Source organism: Lytechinus variegatus, chromosome 2 (genome assembly GCF_018143015.1).
Source record: "Lytechinus variegatus isolate NC3 chromosome 2, Lvar_3.0, whole genome shotgun sequence".
Lineage (NCBI taxonomy): Eukaryota > Metazoa > Echinodermata > Echinoidea > Temnopleuroida > Toxopneustidae > Lytechinus > Lytechinus variegatus.
Genome location: NC_054741.1, coordinates 56592401 through 56608408, shown reverse-complemented (window position 1 = coordinate 56608408; position 16008 = coordinate 56592401). Strand labels below are relative to the sequence as shown.

Sequence of the window (16008 nt, the reverse complement as noted above, 5' to 3'; positions counted from 1 at the left end):
ACCGCGCGGGCCAAACTTAAATCCATGAAAATGAATAACCACATCCAGACAGAGTCTATCATAAGAAGGAAAATAATGATATAACTGTACTTACAAACAAGTGAATAATTCGAACCTGAAAGCAAATCAACTCAACGAATAGCAGCAGACGATATGCTGGAAGTGCTAGCTACACCGCGCGGGCCAAATTGAATTCATGCTGAACATGAATAACCACATCCAAACAATCATAAGAAGGAAAATGATATAACTGTACTTACAAACAAGTGAATAATCCGAACCTGAAGGCAAATCAACTCAACGAATAGTAGCAGACGATATGGCAAATGCACTGACGATAAACTTCATGTGGCTGGGATAGATTGTCACTCGTTCTGTTAGATGTAATTTGTAACTCATTAATTTGACAAAATTACGAAACTCGGGGAATTATTTATATATATAAAAATATAGTAACATCTCTTATTATTTTTTGTATTACGATAAAACCTGTTTTGAAGGAAAACGTTGAGGTAAACTAAAATTACATGTAAAAGATCACCCCCCAACATGCGTAGCTTGTATGTCATTGCAAACAAACCATCGCAAACATGCACGTATTCCTTCCTTGCTGATTGAGAGCTGTGCAACACGTGCATAGATCTATTCTCTCAGTCTCAGCCAAGGCGAGCAAACAATACGGCATGTGTAATTGTTGTGATGGTTTGTTTACGATCACATAATGCTACGCATGATGGGATGATCTTTTACATCTAATTTTAATTTACCTCAACGTTTTCCTTCAAAACAGGTTTTATCGTAATTCAAAAAATAATAAGAGATGTTACTTTATTTTTACATAGATAAATAATTCCACGAGTTTCGTAATTTTGTCAAATTAATGAGATAAAAGTTACATCTAACAGAACGAGTGACAATCTATCCAGCCACACGAAGTTTATCGTCAGTGCATTTGCCATATCGTCTGCTACTATTCGTTGAGTTGATTTGCCTTCAGGTTCGGATTATTCACTTGTTTGTAAGTACAGTTATATCATTTTCCTTCTTATGATTGTTTGGATGTGGTTATTCATGTTCAGCATGAATTCAATTTGGCCCGCGCGGTGTAGCTAGCACTTCCAGCAGCATGAATTGGTAGCGAATCGGCATGTACATGACTTTACTTGTGATTGTGTTGCAAGTTGAATTTTCATCATCATCATCGGCGTAATTCCCCCAATTTACCTCCAACTACGTCACTGTGTTGTTTCACTTCATCATCATTCTCTTCATCTCAAAATCATCAATTTGAAAATCCAAATCTAGATAAAATTCTGGGTTTTCTTTCGATCATTTCGGGATCGAAATATTCAGTGACAATGTGGAGAAAATCTACCCTTGCAACAGGTTTTGCATGCAAGTGGAGCTTCATGTGGGAGAGCCAATCACGCCTCTCGTACAGACAGTGACGTCATAAAAAATCCCCAATTTTGCGGACGTAATTCTGCGTGTTTGAAGCATTCAGAGAGAGAACTTCAAACTATCAATTAACTGAGTTTCATCCGTCTCCATGATAAATGATGTACACCATCGTGTTCTCCTTATTTTCTCCTTTATTGTGATATATGATTCTCCATTTTTACGATTTTCAATATATTTCTACTTTAATCTGTCCAGTTAAAAGATTTGATCCACAGGCTCAAAATGCTATAATAAAAAGGCTTTACTGTTAACATCTGCAGGAAGGCAAAGCTTACAAAATCCCTCTTTTAAACTTTCATATTGTCATTTAAAGCAGGTCTTTGATACATAACTACCAACCCTCAAGAACCCTATGAAATCATTTGGGTACAACAACTTTAAACATATTTTTTTTACTTGGCAACCTACTTGCTGCAGTCACATTCCCCTACGGCCACTGTATGGTGAGTCGAAAACAGCCATTTTATCTAATTTTATTCAAACCAACCATATGTACCTGGTACAAACAATGGTTTTGACTCGGTGTACAGTGACAGTAGAATAAAAGTGACTGCCCCGTAAGTTGCAAATCCTACCTGTCTCAAGCATGGGTAGAGGACAAAGACTCCTAGGGCCCTGACCGATGCTGCTTTCACTCGATAATCTTCCTCACAGCTCAGACCAAGTAACAGAGTGATGCACAAAGCCCTCTCTCTTCCCTTGAAACAGAGGAAAGTAGAAAATTGTCATAAAATCTCATATTCTGGCCAATAGATGCACACCAGCATAGAGCCCCTCAAAAATTGTTTACTTGTTTATAGCCAACCCTATGCTGTTTTATTTCTTTAATCCGATATCGATTGCGTCAATATCAATTGTGTAAATATCGATATTGCAATGCCGAAAAACCCCACATATTCTTTGCTTTCAAGATTTCAACAATTTCTGACTCATTCTGTTTACATATATATTAGTGCGTGTGTATGTAGGGGAAGTTATTTGAACATATTGTCATCTACCCCTCTGATCAGATCATCCAAAATGTCTGCAGACCTATCTACTCCACTGTACATGTATATGTTTAAATTTCTACTTTCATGTATGCAAATATAAGCGACGACAACAACCCTCCCCCCAAAAAAATCTGCAATACCTACTCAAATTTTCATTTGCCTGTTACGCCAAGTCAACAATTTTGTTGTTGTTGCTGAATTGGTTGATCGAAGGTCCTGTAATCTGATGATGACCCTGGTTTTGACTCATATCTGTACTGATCAGTATTGACATTTCTGCCTAGATTTAATTATTTCACAATGTTCGGTTTATGTGTTCTATTTCAGAACTTTCTAAATCTACATCATTGATGATATGGTAACAATTAACCTAGAAATCTAGACTAAAAAACCAACAGGGGGGGGGGGGGAGGGTCGAATATCATGGACAGTTCAAATTTCATGGAACAATGCAACTCAATTTAGTGTGTTTTAGCCTTGGTGGACTTTTTCTCAGAGTACACACTGAATTAATACATGAAATCTGCTTTGACCCTGTTTCTGTACCTCCTTCAAACCTATTTAGTGATTTTGGATCAAAGACTTCCTCTGGATTACTACTGCTCATCAAGTTTAGCTTTACACTGTATCTCTTTTCTGGATACCCACAATGGTTTGTCTTAAACATCAAGGCCCGTATTCTGAAGTCGGGCTCAACTTAAACTCAGGTTTAAAGTTGTGGTTTAAGTGTGGATAGCCAATTGTTACATAAATCACTAACCGTAGAGATATCGTATTTCAGCTCATTTGGCTCTCAAATCATTCATAATTGTCTAAGAAGTACAAATAGATGATTGCCTTTACCATCGATGAATCAAGAAAGGGCAAGGTAACATAATAAACATACAACTTAATAAAAAAAAATTGACACTTTTGGCGTCCCATAATTGTAGCACAGAGTTAGACCATGGTCTAAGTTAAACCTTACTTCAGAATACGGGCCCAATTGCTTACCTCTAAAAGTTCAAAGACCTGAGGTCCAATAGTTGAAAGACAATCACACGCACAGGATTGGAGTACGCTATTTGATGAATCCTGGAGGATTCTGGGTAATGTCCCTGATAGCAGCTTCCTCCATACTTCAAGAGCCTGTAATCAAGAAGTGCAATACATTTCATCCAAATGAAGAGAAAATTATTCATGACATTACATAGACACCATGAGCGTTCAGACAAAAGTTAAGTCTATAATCAATTTGTAGGTGTTTTAAATAAGTTTACTCAATAAAAAAAAGAGTTGTGTCCTTTTACTTTTTTGTAATAGCTGTGATTCAGAAACTGATCATAAATTTATTGATGGACATTTGAGATCAACTTTCTTTGGCCAAAAAATAAGTTTTGTTGGAAATACAGTATAGTACATATGTGAACATGGTAAATTGGTTTAGACTCTTGTTTTTCAATAGGTGGTTTCAAACCGCCTCCATCATAAGAATCCCTATTAAATTACGAGAACTTTTTTAGGCTAGAAAATACCCATTAATTATTCCTGCATTCACACCGCCTCGAATCATACTCTTCGGGATAAATTCCCGAAGTTAGGAGCATGCGCAGTATGGTCTGATAAGCAGGCAAGGCGCGAGATTCAAAACCACTAGCTCAGCAGCCACCCACGGTTTGCTAAAAGTTCCCGTAAATTGCTTTAACATTGCCAAAATACCTGCGACCTTGGAAAAATCTCTGCGAAAGTTCTCGTAATTTTGCCAAGTTCCTACTATTTAGTGGGTATTTTCTTTCGGAGATATTACGCAAAATTTGCTTTCACATTGCAAATATTACCCAGTATTTTCTGATCGGGTAAATTTCCCGATCAGAAAATACTTGGAACTGACAAACTTCGAGGTTGTCTGAAACCACTATCGCCGAGGGACATGGGTTTGATTCCTAGCCATGGCGTGTTTGCCTTCGGCAAGAGCACCTAATAAGGTGGATATGTGTGCTATATAAATCCTACATTATTTTTTTTTTACTATCTAACATCACAAATAAACTTGTTTCAATTTAATGTAAACACATACTTCTTGTGATAGTTAGGTTAATCACCAATTAAAATTATTGTGCAAACTTAAATTACCCCAGAAAAAGGAGAATAGAGGTTTCACGGTACACCATGTATTCTTTTGTGAGCGAAGGATGGTCCTGAAAATGACCACCCGAACTTAAAATTTGACAAGTTTGTTCTTGTCATCTTTAGGGGAATGGGCAAAAGTTGCAAAAGCAGGCTATACATACTCTTCTGATACCCTGCAGCTTACCTCTTGGGGCTGTAAGGGAGGTTTGAGTTTTGCAGATTTTTCACCCTCAGAATCAAGCTGATCTAACAAAGCCTTACCCAGCTCTTCAAGAACCTTCAAAAAACATTCATAACAAAGGTTAGCAGATAAGTGGCAAAGCTTTGAACACAGATCCCAACAGCGATGTCATGGTTCAATCGCTTGGTTCTTAAAAGATCAAGAACAGAAATAAAAGTGAAATCGACAAATGGGAAATAAAACTACTCAATACAACAATGTCAGTTTTATGCACATGAAATTTACCCACATTGTGCTGCACTCAACCAGGTGAGGTGAATGGTTACATGGCAGAATCTATTCCTTGTAAGCATCGGGTACCGGAAGGGTTTATTTCCAATCTGTCTAATGCCAATTCGTACACTTGGTCTATAAGTTCATCTAATCACCACAAGGTCTACTTTCATTTTTTAAGTCTAATGCCATTTTGTCTAATAACCAGTTGGTCCACTAGCCATTTAGTCCATATACCATTTGGCCTAATCAAACTCAAGTGTAAAATGTGGAAAATGAAAGTAAAGACCCACTGGTTATTAGACGAAATGGTAATAGATGAAATGGTGTTGAGACGAAGCAATGATTGGACCAAATGGTTGTTAGACGAAATGTTGATGTACGGAATTGCATTACACTAAAAGAAGGTAGCCCATGTGGTGAGCGGAGGAGTTGGCAGTGGACGAATTGGCAATTTACCACCGGAAGCAGCAGCTCAAGGCACACATAGAGCAGGGGTAATAACAATAATGCGCCTTGGCATAGATTATTTCTAGATAGATGGCGCTGTATAAATACAGCGCCAATTTATTACGAGTATCATTGGATGAAGAAGTTCCTACCTTAAGACTATGGAGTTGTATTTGAGCATCTCTATCTGACAAACATTCAATGATGATATGGGTCAGGTGCATGAGGGTTCCCCTCATTATATGAAAGTATCCTTTCACCATCTGGGTTAGTACTTGAAGGGACTCTATCCGCACTGGAAGGGATTCTATACCGTACCTGCAAGAAATGAGACAAGATGCATGCCATGTGAGAGTAGAAGGATGAAGAGGGAAGGGATATGCATGTAGAGGTATAACGTTAGAAAGGAGAGAGGGATGACAGGTTTCAATGGCAGACAGAACAGAGAGAAGAAAAAAAGGGTAAAAGGGGAGGGAGAGAGGTAAAGAGAGAATAGTGATAAGAGAGGAATCTGTGCATCCACTAGAGTGCCACGAACACATATTCGTGCAATGGTCATACAGCTATTGTTATGCCTATTGCATTTTGAGGAATGCATTGCATGCATGAGTGATTCCATTGTTCGGTTCAGCTTATGGTCAAGAGGTTTAACATTATTGTCTAATGAGTGATTCTCTTTTTTTATAAATAAATCATTCAAAAATAGACTCTGAAAAAAAAACGGGTCGTGGGGTCCAGTGGTTAGAGCATTGGACTCATAATCGCAAGGTCGTGAGTTCGAATCCCAACTCTGTCATTGTCTCCACTTTGATAAAAGGGCCTGAGAGTGATATCTGTCGTCTATAACGTCAGCCACTTTGACTGATTAACCTAGACGTAAAATGTTTCACACGTAATTGGTTATATACCAACTTGGTGTTTACCAGCAAATGCTGTCCTGCCGAGTTCCTACGGGAGTTACCACAAACAGTGATTACAGTGAATGGTACATTAAGAGTTAATAAAACATCATGTATCATATGTAGCTAAATATTTCATGAAAATAACTTATGGCAGGCATTTTACTGATCACAGAAAAAATAAATGCAATTGATATGTGTATTCTTATATCATCCAATAAGTGAGATTTTAAGTTTGCTCCATTACATGATATGTGAATGATCACCATGATCACCATTGATTATAATAATTAACTAACCTTTCATTTTGACTATTAGCTGCATATTCCGGAGTGTCAGCTGGCAAGCATATATCACTGCACAGTCTCACTAACCACGACATATGGTTACTACCATCTTTCGCAGGGTTCACAGTTCCACCATCAGTTGCCTCTGATCTTCCAGAGGCACTTTGTCCATCTTTCAACGACAGCCTATTCAAGGCTTGTTCAGTTCGATCTGCCTCTCCCGCATTAGGGAGACCCAAGGCCTGTCTTGGATCCTGTTTGGCAGAGTCAGCAGGGCTTCCAACCTCTGGAGGATTACCTCTACTGCTTTCATTCACGGGACTTTCCACATTGTTTGAGGACTGGTTGGCTTTGAGCTGAAGAAACAAGGTTCCGGAACCACCTGCCTTTGGTCTTTCGCTGCTCTCCATGAGCTTGGTGACTTCGTCTAATGGAGGGCTGGCTCCCAGGACGGCCCCTACACACGTCAGGCAGGCTGTCCTTACATTGCTGTCTATACAGGAGGAGATTATCATACAGACTATTATGTTTATGACTAAAAAAATTTTCTGCAGTTTATATTCACTGTATTCAGGCATGAATATCTTGTTTCTTTGTGATACAATCTTTACTATCATATCCAGTATGCCATATTTTGAGCCCAACATGTCCCTAACAATGATCATACATGTACATAATCATATAAGTAGCAATTGTCACTAATGCCATAATTAAATCATGCAGCTCTGATAAAAAATACACCTGTTAAAGGTTTATAAAATATGATGTTGCATGTAATGAGGGCATACTTACCTCTATGGCAGAAGAATGGTTTGAGTGCTCTTATTATCCTGGTGAGAAGGCCAGCTTCAAGGTGATTGTAAGGAACATTCATTGCTAACATTGAAAGACACTGGAATGATAACATAGATTAAAATAATTGAGGTGCAAATATAACATAAAAGAGAGACCTTAGTTGGAAACCGTTTTTGGAGTTTCTTTTTTATATAAAGATAGATGTCTGCTCAATAGAGCATCCATTGTAAACCTTTATTTATCAATATGATCTTTTCTATTCTTGATCTGTTCTTTTGATTCTTTGTCATTATTATTGTTGATCATACATCATCCTGTATACATGTATTTCAACAAATAATAAAAAATAAATAAGTAGATTAAAGAATTAAGGTGCACTTACATGGCACAAATGAAGAAGAAGCAATGTTGGATTTATAAGACCTGTGGGGTGTTTCACAAAGATTTAAGTATGACTTAGAGTCGCACTTAAATACCCAATTTTGTACGGTATAAAAGGGTTGACCGCATTGGTCAGATTGTGTCATGAGGACGCAAACTACTGCGTATCTATCAATAAGATTGTGTTGCATATTACGTACACGTCAGCATTTAAATGCGACTAAGTCATACTTCAATCTACGTGACTTGACTGTGTGCATATAAAAGTGTGGAATGAAACCATTCTTGTGATATTGTTTAGTATGAAATTAAGATCTTGAGAATGAACTTCCGAGTTTTCTCAGCATGAAATAAAAAAGACATCATTTACAGTGTACAGGGTTGCCCTTGAAGTGCACTTGTAAACTGCGTAACACGTAAAATATCCCAACCGAGGTTGATACCGACAAGTATTCCTACCTTTACGATTTGTGTAATTGTGGTATGGAAGCTTTCAGCAACCAAGGCTAAAAGAAGGCTCCTGTGTATCTCCTTGATCGTACATGCTAGTGTGTAGGAAAATGGCGTGAAGGCGGTTTTCTTCTGAACTCTGTGTGTGAGGAAAAATGAATATTATTGTCATTTCACACTGGAACATAGACATAAAGAGCACAGCAATTCCATAAAGGACGCATATACTTCTGATTCCTCATAAACAGGACCTCCCTGAACTGTTTCAATCCTTTTGTGTGCTTCATATGAAAGGTAAAATGCCCATCATGACTGAAGTGAAGTGAAAGGGGGTTTAAAAAACAAAAATGTTGATTATTTTATGGAAGTATACTCTGACAAACAGTATTGCTACATGCAAAATACTCAGTGACACTTATCATCTACAATGAGGTACTGCTTGGAGTTGTCTAGGAGAGGGATGATAATCCCAATACTTCCCCCCCCCCCGGCCTTTTGGGAAGGGTAGAGAGTCTTGAGTACAATAATTTTATCTTGTAAAGCTAACAAATGAAAACAACGATAAGTTATTATTCAGCCATCAAGAGCCATGACTACAGCATCAGTTGCAGTACTGGCCTTTTTTGGAGAGGGTTGTTTCAAATCTTTCAAGCTAAATGCAGAAAGTCTAAAATTCACTTAAATTCAAGCTGTTATCTACCATCCTCTGTTATCAATCAAGAAGAGCTATAATGCCCACAATGCTTGCCACTCTGGACTCCCAAGGTGAAAGGGAATCCCTAAATTTCTATCAAAAATTGTTCTAGAGTTTGATACTGTAAATCTTCTGGTACCATTAGACCATAGATCTAACAATTACATTTTTTACATATAAATATCAACTGTCATGATAATAGTAAAAAGTCATCACAAAGAGTCATCTTAATTGCAACCCTTGCCATCCTGGCCTTTGGAGTGAGAGGGTATTCTCAAATCTACCAACTCCCATTCTTAATATCTACCAGAGCTTACTAATGAAAGCTTGTAATTCCTTTGGGCCAATAAAAATGTCAGTTCTTACCTGTCACTTACAGTAATAAAGGAATGTTAGGAGCCATCAAGAAAAGCTGTGATGATTGCAACACATACCATGTTTTCCTTTAAAGTAATAGGATATTCATAGACCTCCCAACTCCCTTTCTCATTTACCAGAGGGGCAATTCCATACAATATGTATGTCCGACCCCTATATGTGGGACCTTCATGAAATTTCCTGTCTATGATTTATTTGTTCTTTTGACAGTCTGTAATGCTCTCAAATGGCCATGACTTGGTCAGTTTATGAAGTGAAGTTCAACTTGGGGGTCTGACGTACAAAAAGGTTGATAATTTTATGGAATGGCCAAGAGCTCGATAATGAATACCTAAGGCTCCACATGTATTTAGCCATGGAGTAAAACATCAATTCTTACCTTTCATCAGCTGCAATAAGGAACTGTTTAGAGCCATCAAGGAGAGCCATGATGACTGCAACACTTGCTACCCTGGCCTTCGGAGATGGATCCTTCAACATACAGGTGAATAGGGTCTGCGTGTTGAGACCCATGGTAGGCGGTGCGTCTGGAATGAACGCTGACCAGTAACCAAACATCTGCCTCTTATCCGTGTTCTGGTGAGGAAGTAAACAAAGAAATGAGAGGGATTCTTGAACTACCAACGGAAACAAGAGAGCAGTATTCTGATGAATTAAACCAAGCTTTAAATCCAGACCAAACAGGATTTTAGTCCATAATGCTACATACTACTAACTCAGATGTTGTTTGAAGGTTTCCATGGTGGCATGTACAATTGCTGATGTGGTTTACGGTACACCATGTGGAGTGTTATAGAAGCAGTGGATAGAAGAAGAGAGGAAGTGGATAGGCGAGAAAGTGGAGATTTGAGAATAGAGTATTCTTTCTTGAGAATAGTCCTGAAAAGGACTGTAAACCAGAAGGAATGTTGAGTGAGAACAGCTTGAGTAGTAGAGCTGATGAGGAGATGCTGGCTTGCGTCGGCGAGTAGAGATGATGAGTAGTAGAGAGACTCGACGTTTCGGACAGGTTGACTGTCCGTCATGTTGACTGTCCTGAAGACGGACAGTCAACCTGTCCGAAACGTCGAGTCTCTCTACTACTCATCATCTCTACTCGCCGACGCAAGCCAGCATCTCCTCATCAGCTCTACTACTCAAGCTGTTCTCACTCAACATTCCTTCTGGTTTACAGTCCTTTTCAGGACTATTCTCAAGAAAGAATACTCTATTCTCAAATCTCCACTTTCTCGCCTATCCACTTCCTCTCTTCTTCTATCCACTGCTTCTATAACACTCCACATGGTGTACCGTAAACCACATCAGCAATACTACTAACTGTCATCTTCCTTATTCAAATATTCACCAGAAAGGCAATGTACCACAGAATACATTAAAATTCATATTAACAGATTGGGGTACACAATGTCCAAAGACCCTAGCCTGAAAATCATCTCATTTCAATGCAAGATTAATTTTGGACAATGTTCACTGCACCCTTGAAATAATATATATCTGGGTGGTGTTTCAACAAAATTAAGTATGGATAAAACTCAGGATTAGGCACCAACACATGTATGTTATTTGATGCATAATCTCATTGATAACTAGGCGTTAGCATGCTTTCCCTGTGCATAATTTGATCAATGCAAGGATGCAGTGGCGGACTGTGATCCGGAGGGGACAATGATTGGAGGGGCACTGCATTGTTCGTGAACAAATTATTGAAGTACATATTTAGGATCACTCAGTGATCAGAACTGAAACTGATTATAGTCTTTATCATTTGATTCACATAAAAATCAATGTGGTGAAAGTCTTCTCCTCTATGACCTCTAATTACTGATCATCTCTTATTCTCAGTGGCATCTGTTTTCAAAGTTGCATCAGCTGGAATGAAAGCATCAGTAACTTTTGACCTTATGGGAAGTCGAATGTTACAATAATCCCTAACATTTTTTTTTTTTTTTTTCAACCTTTTACAATGGAAATGATTATGCTTTAGTTTTTCAATCATGACAAAATGAGACCAGTTGCCCACAACCAAAGCTTGACAATAATTGTAGAACATTTCCATAAGATTGATTGCATTGTTTGACTACAATGTTCAATTACTCATGAAATTGAGCGTATGATTATTCTTTACACTTTGTGTTACGGACCCAGAAGTGCAGCAAACATAAAGAACATTAAGGTGCTCTTTATTCAAGAGATGTCAAATTCAATTCAGAATTAGCTGAAAATTTCAATCAATTATTTGTAACCCCTAAACAGGCTAATGATTATCACTGTGTAGAGTCCCTAGAGACATTACATAGGAGGATGTCTTTATACTAACAAGGCAATTATCTTAGCATCGTTACTTGGTAACACTTTACTTCACAATACTCTACACATCGTGGAAAAGCACGTCTCCTTTTAGATGAATCTATTCTTAATTTACATATCTGCACTCCCTCCAAAATATTTTTTAAACCTTTAAGGACAAGTCCACCCCAAAAAAACTTGATTTGAATACAAAGAGAAAAAATTCAACAAGCATAACACTGAAAAATTCATCAAAATCGGATGTAAAATAAGAAAGTTATGGCATTTTAAAGTTTCGCTTATATTCAACAAAATAGTTATATGAACGAGCCAGTTACATCCAAATGAGAGAGTTGATGACATCACTCACTATTTCTTTTGTATTTTATTATATAAAATATGAAATATTTTTATTTTCTCGTCATTGTCATGTGAAATGAAGTTTCATTCCTCCCTGAACACGTGGAATTCCATTATTTTAACATTTTGTGCTTCAGGCAATGAGGTCCTAATCATCAAATTCGTAAAAATTGAAATATTGTATAATTCAAACAATAAAAAACAAAAGAAATAGTGAGTGACGTCATCGACTCTCTCATTTGGATGTAACTGGCTCGTTCATATAACTCTTTTGTTGAAAATAAGCGAAACTTTGAAATGTCATAACTTTCTTATTTTACATCCGATTTTGATGAAATTTTCAGCATTGTGCTTGTCTGATTTTTCTCTATTGATTTAAATCAACATTTTTCTGTGGTGGACTTGACCTTTAAATACTCACCTTCACTACACTGTGGAGACACCCAAGGGAAGCCTGCCTCACTTTAGATGATGCAGATCTTAGCTTTGATACCTGTCCTCCCTCTGAATCTGAGTACTCTGACTCTGAACTGCTTACTCTACCCCAGCTTGGCCAGAAGGAGAGTGCATCTTGATTGGAAGAGCCATCTGCTGTGGCTGTTCCATCAGGCTGGTGTCCTCCCTGTTTCATGAAAGCTGTTGGGTTTTCCTCCTGTTTCTCCCGCTGTTGTTTTGCAAGTCTACATAAATCAAGAACATGGTTCAATCATATATATCATTCACAGCAACGCCCATTACAAACATAAATACTCAAGCATCTACTATTAAAATGAACGAGCTTCCAGTATGTTTTCACAACATTGATATGGTGAGATGGGGAATATTTTTAATCTTAATCCAAGGAAATATTGTGGCAATATTGCAGTATTCTCGGGCATTTATGATTGGGGGCTTTTGAGAGCGCATAGGCCTGGCTCACTGCGATTCGAGCTCACGTTTTTCAGCTGCGTATTGCACTTTTTTTTACTCACAATGTTATTACATTCACATTTTGATGATTATTCCAAAGTTTAATTACATCATTGCATATTTTACTATGTCAATATTTAATGGTTTATTGTATCTAAATCTCACTGAATTTTACCTGCTACCACCTCTAAGTGATAGGATGTGGTGTGTACCTGTCAAGAATTTGATAAAAGTGATCTCTTCTTTTCTCTTCCTTTCTCCTTCTGGTTTTCCTCCTTATCTCACCTCTCTCTTCCATTCTGTCCATTCACTTCCTTACACCTTCATGGCTTCCATTTTCATTCATCTAGTTTCCTTCTTTCTTTTCACTCACCTACTACTGCATTCTTATTTTTCTCCACATTTTTTTTCTAAGATCACACAGTTTACATGATAGGTTTGTGTATCATTTAGAAAATGTTATGATACTTTGTATGAAACTTTGAAAGCTTTATATATAACTTTCATGTTTGTAAAATTGATCACAATCCGGCCTTTGGCTATGATTAATAAACCATTTTATCTTTGTATCTATCCATCTATCTATCTATTTATCACTCACTCTTTCTCCTGTTGCTTTTTCCCTCCTCTTCTCTTATTCTTCCTTCCTGTGGACGATTTTGGTGTTCCACCCTGGGTGCCTTTCCCCTCTGAAACATCATCTCCTTTCGGCTGTGTATTGGGTTTAGCAGGGGAAGGGCTGGACTGGTAGAGGGAGGAAGGGAAGAGGGTGGAAGGGATCTGAAGGTTGGTCCCAATGCTTGGTAATCCATACAAGGAATAGCTCTAAAAAGAAACAGAAAAGGCAATAATATATCAAAAGTTTTCTGAATTTTCCTTCTGATATTTTTTTCTGACATTTTTCCTGGTATATTTTGTAGCTTTCATCAATGCCAAATATAGCTATCTATAGCTGAACCACAAATTTAGACCACATGCTCAGTTAAACTGGGTTCGCAATAAAAGTGATTGGATATATCTCAATTTAAAGTAATGCATTTGTTACTACCTAACTGCATAAAATAATTATATCAGATAAGAATGCTCGGAAGATGGTGCCGTGATATTACAATATGATTCTATAGACAATAATTATCAAACAGAGAAAGAAAATTATGCTATTCACCTTTAGGGCTGCTAAAACTGACCCCAACTGTTCAACATGGATGTTCTTCTGAGCAGATAAAAGGTTCTGCAACCCCCGAAGTGCTCCTAATAAGAACTGAATGAAAAACAAAATCAATGGGTAAGTAAATGTGTTCATGTATTCCAAGTGTGCATTGATTATTCACTCTACTCCTCTGTCAAGGTCTTCTTTAAGTCTTCTTCAGGGTCTTTTTCTTCTTCAGTGTTCATTCAATTTTTCATTTCTACTCATTTGTCTTCTTCAAAGAAGACAATCTGCTCCCTTTGCAGCCTCTCTGCTTCTTCTGTTCTCTCCTCTTATTCCTTTTCTGCCTAGTATGCTTCATCTTTTCTTTTCTATTTCTCCTTCCCCTTCATCCTCCTCCTTTTCTTCCTCTTCCTCTTCTTCCTCCTCCACCTCTTCCTCTTCCTCTTCCTCCTCCTCCCCCCCTTCCTCCTCAATTCCCGCCCCTACTCCTCCTCCTCCATCAAGTGTATTATGAAAAATCTGGTCTGAAAAGTTGCTTCATCTGAGGCAATTATTCAACTTATGGAAGGTAAATTTAACCAGACTACATTTTTCTTTACTCACCCTAACATGAGTATAGTCATCACAACCAGTCGGTTTAGAGGTATGAAGTGCTGATAAGATTATGTCCAAACTGAGACTCAGAAGAGGCTCGCTGATCACCCTTCCATCCTCACTCCTGTTGGATGTAACAAAAAGATGGGAGAACATAATAAAGGCTTCTAATATGAACATTGTTTCCCCCGGGAGCAATTCATGCACAGACTTGTCAGGTGATTTATCGGACAAAGTTTGTCTAAAATCTGAAAGTCACCATAGTAAGAGTCAAGACACCCGTGTTTCTCAGTCAATCAAAATCAATAGATTTGTGAAATCCGACCTGTCAGTGACAAAATGTTGATGGAATACTCTTCAGAGATCAAAGGAAATCTGTTGTCTGCCTGGTCAAAGACATCAAATGGAAAAAAAAAAAAAATTGAAAACATTTGACTGCCTTTCACAAATATTTTAAACAAATATTTCCAACCATTGACTTCTTTGAATAACAGATTTTAGGCCTAGAAAATCCAGATAATTGTTAACATGCATTCCAATTATAAGATCCATAAATTTCACCTTTCTCACTTATAACAGGTTTCAAGAGTATCCCACTTTCTCTTATATTTCTCTCCAGCATTTGATTTTCTTTCCAGGCTTAACACTCTTCAACTTTTGGAAGCCTTTTTTTCCTAGCATTGAAGATATCATGAAACGCGAAGAATTAGAAAGAAAGTTATGGATTATTGCTCACTTCATACAAGCATTAGCAACGCAGAGGATAGCTGTGCGTCTGACTTCGTGGTCATGTGACAAGACCATTTTCTGCAGGAGACCTGGAGGCGTCGGCATCAACATTTCTTCAAGAAACTGAAAAGGGATAAGTACAAAACACATTTTGATGACATCAAGACCCAATGCATAAAATATCTATATTCTACAGATTTCATTTTCCTTTTTTTTCTTCATAATTTATACTATTCCGTATGGCAAGGGTTGTCTCACATGAAATCTTTTGGGCCTATATAAAACAGGAGAGTGCCTGAATAGTCATATATACTTGATTAAATAATAAAAATAATCTAGTGCTCTTGTTGCAAATATAACTGCCACAGCATCTCTACGCACTGAGGAAAAACTAAAAAGATGATATAGAAACTGTATGCTGTAATGGGAACTGTCTCAGCCTAAATACTCTTTGAAACCCAAGCTTTAATCTTAGCAATTTGATGATTTACATTGTTGTATTTATTAGTATCAGGGGCCATATGAACAACTAACACATTGGCAGTATGAGCTATCCTGAATTAATAGCGGAAATGAATGAAAAGTAAGGTATTCACGCTGCTATTGAGATGAATGACCGGAAAATCA

The 16008-nt window shown here is 37.6% G+C and overlaps 1 protein-coding gene across 1 annotated transcript in view; it reads right to left on the bottom strand.

Annotated features, from left to right (window-relative positions):
- LOC121408440 (HEAT repeat-containing protein 6-like) overlaps positions 1–16008 on the bottom strand; it is a 61382-nt gene that overhangs the window by 38844 nt on the left and 6530 nt on the right. The window contains exons 4-16 of the mRNA XM_041599914.1: positions 15389–15504; positions 14662–14776; positions 14071–14166; positions 13507–13730; positions 12418–12676; positions 9730–9926; positions 8288–8417; positions 7445–7544; positions 6665–7145; positions 5619–5784; positions 4747–4839; positions 3447–3581; positions 2037–2159 (exon numbers count right to left, since the gene is read on the bottom strand). Coding sequence (XP_041455848.1) covers positions 2037–2159; positions 3447–3581; positions 4747–4839; positions 5619–5784; positions 6665–7145; positions 7445–7544; positions 8288–8417; positions 9730–9926; positions 12418–12676; positions 13507–13730; positions 14071–14166; positions 14662–14776; positions 15389–15504 — 2235 coding nt within the window. The remainder of the gene's footprint in view (positions 1–2036; positions 2160–3446; positions 3582–4746; positions 4840–5618; positions 5785–6664; positions 7146–7444; positions 7545–8287; positions 8418–9729; positions 9927–12417; positions 12677–13506; positions 13731–14070; positions 14167–14661; positions 14777–15388; positions 15505–16008) is intronic.